Consider the following 8,829-nt stretch of genomic DNA (forward strand, 5'->3'; position numbering starts at 1 on the left):
ATCAGCAAGCTGGTAAGGTAGGAATATATGGGTTCATGTTCCCCCACTGAGACAGTGAGTTAACAACAATGTATGAAAAAGAATAACTTTATGAATGCTCTAGAGATGACTTGAGAAGCTATGGTACCCAAACCAGTGTAAAATCAAGAAGAAATTCCAGCTGAAGAGGTAGAAAATTAGTCCTGTTTTGTGTGGACTAATCCACCTAGGTGGTGCACAGCATGGTGCAACTGGGAGAAAACTACTCATACTAAGGCTTTTCCATCAGAATGGAAACAACAAAGTAGACCTTGCATCCAACATTCTGACTGGGTGTTCACCAGGGATTGATTCCTGTCTCACCTGACTTGGAGCATTGGGAGGCCAATTGACCACGTGGGAATCATAGTTGTGAAGACAAATGAAAATAGAGACAAACACCATCCCCTTTTAAAGCCACAGTTCCACAGGCAGACATCAGAAGAAGATCAAGAAATCAGAAAAGACATTGGTGAAAGTTTTCATTTGCACAAAGTCAGGAGAAGGGGTTGAGTTTTCAAATGCTCAAAGTCAGCAAAAGATTACACTGAACACAAAGAAACAGGGTAATATGGCCCAGTCACTGTAACAAAATGAAACTCTGGAAACCAAACCTAAAGAAACTCAGACCCCAAAATACCTCACAAAAAATTTTAAAACAGCTGTCTTAAAATAGTCAGTGAGCTAGTAGAGTACACAAGTAGACAACAAAATGAAATCAGGAAAATGGTGCTCAAATGAAATGAGAATATCAACAAAGTGATTAAAAAAGAACCAAACAAATTCTGGAGCTAAAAAATATAAATGGACTAAAAAATTCACTAGAGGGAGCAACAGCAGATTTGATCAGGTAAATGAATCACTGAACTTGAGACAGATCACTTAAAGTAATTAAATCAGATCTGCAAAACAAAAAAGAATGAGGAAAATTAAAAAGGGCTGATGGGACATTATCAAGTGGGCAAATATATGCACTATTGAAATCCCAGAAGGAAAGAGAGAAAGGAAATTAGAACTTATTTGGAGAAATGATAGCTGAAAATATTCCAAATCTGAAGAAAGAAATGGAGACACAAATTTAGGAGGCTTAATGCACCATAAGTAGGATATATCCAAAGAGATTCCCACAAAACACAGTGTAATCAAAGTGTTGGAAGTTAAAGAGATAATCTTAAAAGCAGCAAGAAAATAATTGATCTATCACAAAGGAGATTCCATAAAATTATCAGTGAATTTCTTAGCAGAAACTTTGCCATGCTGAGGGGGTAGGATGGTCTATTCAACATACTGAAAGAAAAATCTGTAAACAGAGAATACTATTTAGGGCAAAACTGCCCTTAAAAAATGAAGACTTTCACCACATAAACAAAATCTGATGGTGTCATTACATTAGAGCTCCTCTACAAAATATGTCAAAGAGAGTCCTTCAAGATGAAACAAAAAGATAGTATATAGCAACTCAGTATAAATATCAATATAAGGTTCTTCAGTAAATGTGAACACGTGGACAAATATTGTAATTTTGCTGCATAGAATGATAAAATGATAGAAATATTTTGAAAATGATAAATATGTTGATAGTTATATAAAGATGTAATATATGACATCAATAATAAAAAGAGGTTAGTGGTAGAAATGAAAAGGATTAGAGTTTTTGTGATTGAAATTGCTATCAGTTTAAAATAAATGTTATCCATTTAAAATTGTTATCAGTGTAACTTTAAGATTTTTTTGTAATTGTGATTAACACAAAGAAAATATTTACAGAATACACACAAAAGTGAATAAACTAATCAAATCATCTCACTATAAAAAATCAATGGAACACAAAGGAAGGCAATAAGAGGAAAAGGGGGATAAAAAAGCTACAAAACAACTAGGAAACAACAAAATGGCAATTGTAGTCCTTCTCTTTCAGAAATTACTTGAAATGGAAATGGATTAAACTTCCCAATCAAAAGACACTCAGAAGTAAACAACAAAAAATCAAATTACCCAATTAAAGGATGGGCAAAAAACTTGTAAAGATATCCATTCAAAGATGATATACAATGTCCAGCAAGCTTAAGGAAAGATGCTCAACACCTGATAATCAGATAAGTGCAAGTGAAAACTGCAGTGAAATAATACCTAACAACCACTAGGATGGCTCTTATAAAACAAAACAAAACAGTAAATAAGTGTTGTTGAGGCTGTGGAGAAATTGGAGCCATTGTGCACTGTTCCTGGGCTTATAAAATGATGCAATTTCTGTGGAAGAGAACAATGGAGTTTCCTCAACAATCTTTAAAATATGACTACTTTAGATCAACATTATATTCTTAATCAATTGGATGTGCTTTTTTGTTTCAAACTTCAAGATATGTTTATCTTGGTAATTAATGAAATCTCCAGTATTCAGGACATATTTTTAATACAAAGAACAGAATAAAAGAGTGATTCCTAAATGTCTTTCAGGTTATAATATTATTCTGGGAAGGGGTAATTTCTAACCTATTGATCTTTCTAATCTAGTAGTTCATATTTGACAGGGTAATGTAATTAAAAGATTTTTAATGTAATGAGAGTAAAGTGTTTCACATGGCAGCTGTCATACTGCCATGGCTAATTAGAACAAACTACACTGCAAAGAAATTACTAAAGAAAGAGAATTCCACTTGTAGTTAGAGTTAAGAAAAAAGTTGTCAAAACTGAGTGAACTCAGAGAAGACGTTGAAAAGATGGCAGAAGAGTAACACGTGGAGATCACCTTCCTCCCCACAGATACAACAGAAATACATCTACATGTGGAACAGCTCCTACAGAACACAGACTGAATGCTGGCAGAAGACCTCAGACCTCCCAAAAGGCAAGAAAGTCCCCACGTACCTGGGTAGGGCAAAAGAAAAAAGAATAAACAGAGACAAAGGAATAGGGACAGGACCTGCACCAGTGGGAGGGAGCCGTGAAGGAGGAAAGGTTTCCACACACTAGGAAGCCCCCTCGTGGGCGGAGACTGTGGGTGGCGGAGGAGGGAAGCTCCAGAGCCACGGAGGAGAGAGCAGCCACAGGGGTGCAGAGGGCAAAGCGGAGAGATTCCCGCACAGAGGATCGGTGCCAACCAGCACTCACCAGCCCGAGAGGCTTGTCTGCTCACCGCCAGGGCGGGCAGGGCTGGGAGCTGAGGCTCGGGCGTCAGTCGGAGCGCAGGGAGAGGAATGGCAGCGTGAACACAGCCTGAAGGGGTTAGTGCACCACAGCTAGCTGGGAGGGAGTCCGGGAAAAAGTCTGGACCTGCCAAAGACGCAAGAGACTTTGTCTTCCCTCTTTGTTTCCTGGTGCGCGAGGAGAGGGGATTCAGGGCACTGCTTAAAGGAGCTCCAGAGATGGGTGTGAGCCGCGCCTAAGAGCGCGGACCCCAGGGACGCTGCGGGCATCAGGGGAGACGCTAAAGCTGCTGCTGCTGCTGCTGCCACCAAGACCCCTGTGTGCAAGCCCAGGTCACTGTCCACACCTCCCCTCCCAGGAGCCTGTGCAACCCACCACTGCCAGGGTCCCGTGATCCAAGGACAACTTCCCTGGGAGAATGCACGGCACACCTCAGGCTGATGCACCATCATACTGGCCTCTGCCACTGAAGGCTCACTCTGCATCTGTACCCCTCCTTACCCCTGGCCTGAGTGAGCCAGAGCCCCCGAATCAGCTGCTCCTTTAACTCCGTCCTGTCTGAGCAAAGAACAGACACACTCAGGTGACCTACACGCAGGGACAGGGCCAAATCCAAAGCTGAACCTGGAGAGCTGTGCAAACAAATAATAGAAAGGTAAATTTCCCCCAGCAGCCTCAGGAGCAGCAGGTTAAATCTCCACAATCAACTTGATGTACGCTGCATCAGTGGAATAACTGAATAGACAGCAAATCATCCCAAATTGAGGAGGTGGACTTTGAGAACAGATTTATTATTTGTTCCCCTTTTCCTCTTTTTGTGACAGTGTATGTGTATGCTTCTGTGTGAGATTTTGTTTGTATAGCTTTGCTTTCACCATTTGTCATAGGGTTCTGTCCATCCATTTATTTTCATTTTTTTAACTTAAAATCTTTTTTCTTAATAATTTTTATTTTAATAACTTTATTTTATTTTATATTACACAATTTTATTTTATCCTCTTCCTTCCTTCCTTCCTTCCTTCCTTCCTTCCTTCCTTCCTTTCTTCCTTTCTTTCTCTCTTTCTACTTTTTCTCCCTTTTATTCTGAGCTGTGTGGATGAAAGGCTCTTGGTGCTACAGCCAGGAGTCAGTGATGTGTCTCTGAGGTGGGAGAGCCAGCTTCAGAACACTGGTCCACAAGACACCTCTCAGCTCCACGTAATATAAAATGGCAAATATCTCCCAGAGATCTCCATCTCAACACCAAACCCAGCTTCACTCAGCGACCAGCAAGATAGAGTGCTGGACACCCTATGCCAAACAACTAGCAAGACAGGAACACAACCTCACCCTTTAGCAGAGAGGCTGCCTAAAATCATAATACGGCCACAGACACCCCAATCCACACCACAAGACATGGAACCGCCCACCAGAAAGACAAGATCCAGCCTCATCCACCAGAACACAGGCATTAGTCCCCTACACCAGGAAGCCTACACAACACACTGAACGAACTTTAGTCACTGGAGACAGACACCAAAAACAATGGGAACTACGAACCTGCAGCCTGCAAAAAGGAGACCCCAAACACAGTAAGATAAGCAAAATGAGAAGACAGAAAAACACACAGTAGATGAAGGAGCAAGATAAAAACCCACCAGACCTAACAAATGAAGAGGAAATAGGCAGTCTACCTGAAAAAGAATTCAGAATAATGATAATAAAGATGATCCAAAATCTTGGAAATAGAATAGAGAAAATGCAAGAAACATTTAACAAGGACCTAGAAGAACTAAAGAAACAAGTAACGATGAACAACACAATAAATGAAATTAAAAATACTCTAGATGGGATCAATAGCAGAATTACTGAGGCAGAAGAACGGATAAGTGACCTGGAAGGTAAAATAATGGAAATCACTACTGCAAAGCAGAATAAAGAAAAAACAATGAAAAGAACTGAGGACAGTCTCAGACACTTCCAGGAATACATTAAATGCACCAGCATTCGAATTACAGGGGTCCCAGAAGAAGAAGAGAAGAAGAAAGGGACTGAGAAAATATTTGAAGAGATTATAGTTGAAAACTTCCCTAATGTGGGAAATGAACTAGTTAATCAAGTCCAGGAAGCACAGAGAGTCCCATACAGGATAAATCGAAGGAGAAACACGCCAAGACACATATTAATCAAACTATCAATAATTAAATACAAAGAAAACATACTAAAAGCAGCAAGGGAAAAAATAATAATAATAACACACAAGGAAATCCCCATAAGGTTAACAGCTGATTTTTCAGCAGACACTCTGCAAGCCAGAAGGGAGTGGCAGGACATATCTGAAGTGCTGAAGGAGAAAAACTTACAACCAAGATTGCTCTACCCAGCAAGGATCTCATTCAGATTTGATGGAGAAATTAAAACCTTTACAGACAAGCAAAAGCTGAGAGAGTTCAGCACCACCAAACCAGCTTTACAACAAATGCTAAAGGAACTTCTCTAGGCAAGAGACACAAGAGGAGGAAAAGACCTACAATAACAAACCCAAAACAATTAAGAAAATGGGAATAGGAGCATACATATTGATTGTAAGGAACTGCACCAAAAACGGAGGAGAGCTTAAACAAGCTTTATTTGGGAATGCTCCGAGGCGAGGTTCACTGGTCCGAGAGAAAGGGGCCAGAGGAGTCGCGCCCGGGTGCAGGCACAAACAAAATTTATAGGGGTGGACGCAGGGGAGGCGCTTGCTGTGTGAAGCAGCCCTTTTTTGGTAATCTCTCGGGTGTTGTAGCAATGTCAGGTGTTGGTTGCATCAGCCTCAGAGCCGTTGGTTCTGCCCCTCGGGAAGTGGGAAGACCGGGGCCGAGTGGTGTGGCAATGTCAGGTGTCGGTTGCATCAGCCACTTTGGTGGGGGTTCCGTCTGGCTCCCTGGGCCCTTCCCTGGACCTGCTGGCCTTACATCCTGACTTCTTTGGTGTAATGGGGCAAAGTTTTGTCTCTGGCTACTTCCTGCCGTACAGGGGCGCCGTAAGGGAGTTGGGTGGCCAGCGGTCCGGAGGTTAGGGGAGGGCGGCCACGGGGGGTTCTGTGGGTAGTAAGGTATACGGGTGGAGGAGCATCTGATTTACCACGACCCGAGAGACTTCTTGTATGCGACTGCGGAGAACCCTGAGGAAACAGGGCGCAAGCATGAATAGGATGCAGATAAGGATTAAGGGACCTAGGATTGGTGTCAGCCAGGTATAGAGGGTGGACTGCCACCAAACGGGGATGGGGGAGGTGGATTGTCACTGCCTGCATTGGAGTTCTTCTTTTAAGCATCAGAGAGCATCTACATTGTCTTCAACGCCCCCTGTCTCGTTGATGTAGCAGCAGCACTCTTCCTGTAGGAAGAGGCAGGTACCTCCTTTGTCGGCTGTCAGAAGGTCCAGGGCACGTCGATTTTGGAGGGCAACTCGGGCTACTGAAGTGATCTGACACTGGAGGGAGGTGATGGAGGTGGCAGAGTTCTCAATGGCTAGCTGGAGTTTCTTTTCTAGGTCGCGGGATGTTGAGACACTGTGTGTTAGGGCTCCTCCCCCGATGCCCGCAGCGACGAGAGAGGAGGCGAGGGAAATGCCTGCGACCGTAGGGAGAAAGATGGCCCTTTTTTGTCAGCCAAAAATTTGTGTGGTAAGTGAGAGAAATTCGGCGTGGCCATATAATGTGAGTTGTGGAACAAGGGTGACGGGGATACGTGGGAAGGGGGAGGAAGAGTTGACCTCTTTTGTAAGGGAGCCATTACACCAAAAGAACAAGCCTGGTGGGGCCCCCATTGGCGTAGTTACAGGGAGGGATGAATTGCAAGGGAGTGCATCATCAGTTAAGTTTGGACGGCTGCCATAGCAAATTGTGAGGTTCTTTTTTCCTAAATCAAGGAATATGGGGACTCTTAATGGGGGAAATGATAAGTTCTGGGAGGAACTAGGGAGGGTAGAGGTGAAGGGCTGATCGAGTAGGACAGCAGTTAATGGTGGTTGGGCAAGTGTGGCACATAGAAAGCAGTGAGAGATGTTGCCTATTCCGGTGTGATTAAGCATTTGCACCCCTTGGCAGATGAGGGCCAACCAAGGAAAAGGGTCCGTCTTGTGCTCAGGGTGGGGTAGTTGGCATTCTAGGGCCTGTTCCATCTCCTGGACCATGGTGGCCTGTTTGCTCAAGTGCTGGATAATTTCAGGTATCACTCTGACATATGAGCGGAAGACCCTGATAGAGCCCACGGGGGTAGGCATCAGTTGCCCACTGATAGATTTTTCCTTGTACCCCTTTTACCCATCTGGTGTCCCAGGGATCTTTGATGTTGATGAATAATTGACCCTTGCCATTTGCGGTGAGCAGGTGGGATTTTCGGAGCGAGCTCCTGGTATCTAGTTTTGCCACATGGATGTTACATGAGTGATAGGGGCACCCCCCATAGGTCTCACCCCACCATTGACAGTAGTCTCTTGTCTGATCGTAAGTGAAGCAGACAGTGGGGGTGGACCAACCCAGGGGAACACCTTCAATGTTAGAGATGGGGATCTGGACTGTCACCAGGGCCTGGCACCCATCTCGTTGGCAGTCTCCCGTGCCCAGGACTCGGGCGTGGGTCCGACCTTTAGCTTGCCATGTCCCGTGGACCTGGAAGCGCCATAGGGACATCTGGTGAGTCCTGGGTGGCAGGAGGAGAAGCAGGAGGAGAGACAGGGTGACGGATAAGCTGTAGTCTCGTGGGACCCAGCAGTAGGGCCATCCAAGCCTCTGGAGTTGGGGCCATTTTAAGGCGGGAGACATGGTATCAGGAGGGGTGTCCCAAGAGTTTAGCTGCCATAAGATTGGTCACCGTATGGGGGCCTGTCCCCCATGGCTTGAGAGATTGGGGGTGTAATTCTTTGAGGAGGATGCTATCGCTGGGTTGTAGAGGGAGAGAGGAAGTTTCAGAGGCAGTGACCGTCGGCAGGTTGTGGTCAGCATGTTCACGGAGAAGGTGGTGAAGCAGAGACAGGTAGGGGAGGTAGGAAGCTAGGGGTGGGTTTTGGGTTGGTAGGTTATGGAGGAGAAAAGGGCGGCCATTGAGCAGTTCGAATGGACTGAGACCAGTAGGGGTCCGAGGTGAGGCTCGGATTCGGGTGAGGGCAAGAGGGAGCGGATCGGGCCATGAGATACAGACCTCAAGGGACAGCTTGGTGGGGTGGTCTTTCAAGATTCTGTTGGCACGCTCAACCTTACTGGATGACTTGGGGTGGTAGAGGATGTGGAGTCTCCAGGTGATCTGAAGAGCCTCGGATACCTGCTGAACCACCTGAGAGACGAAGGTGGGTCCGTTGTCCGACTGGATGGAGATCCGCAGGCCAAATCGGGGGATGATATGTTGGAGAAGGATGGTGGTGACCATATCTGCCATTTCTCGGGCCGTTGGGAAGGCCTTGATCCAACCTGAAAAGGTGTCAACGAGAGTGAGCAAATATCAGAAGCATTTACAGAGGGGCATGTGGGTGAAGTCAATCTGCCAGTCCTCACCAGGTTGGTGTCCGCATATCTGGTGAGTAGGGATTCGGGGCCATAGACCTCCTTGTGGAGAGATGGACGTGCAAGTCTGGCAAGCCGCGTGAGTTTTTGAGATGGCATCTCTGAGTCCAGGCATGTAAAAGAGGGGATCTAGGAAATGG

The 8,829-nt window shown here is 45.0% G+C and overlaps 1 protein-coding gene across 1 annotated transcript; it reads right to left on the minus strand.

Moving 5' to 3' along the window:
* Positions 1 to 7,354: 7,354 nt before the first annotated feature.
* Positions 7,355 to 7,954, minus strand: LOC309817694 (putative endogenous retrovirus group FC1 Env polyprotein; the record flags this gene model as incomplete). The annotated part of the gene is made up of 1 exon (XM_082646960.1): positions 7,355 to 7,954. The coding sequence occupies one exon, from the start codon at positions 7,952 to 7,954 to the stop codon at positions 7,355 to 7,357; it is 600 nt and encodes a 199-aa protein (XP_082503086.1).
* Positions 7,955 to 8,829: the final 875 nt, after the last annotated feature.

Source organism: Grampus griseus (genome assembly GCF_964374135.1).
Source record: "Grampus griseus genome assembly, chromosome: Y".
Lineage (NCBI taxonomy): Eukaryota > Metazoa > Chordata > Mammalia > Artiodactyla > Delphinidae > Grampus > Grampus griseus.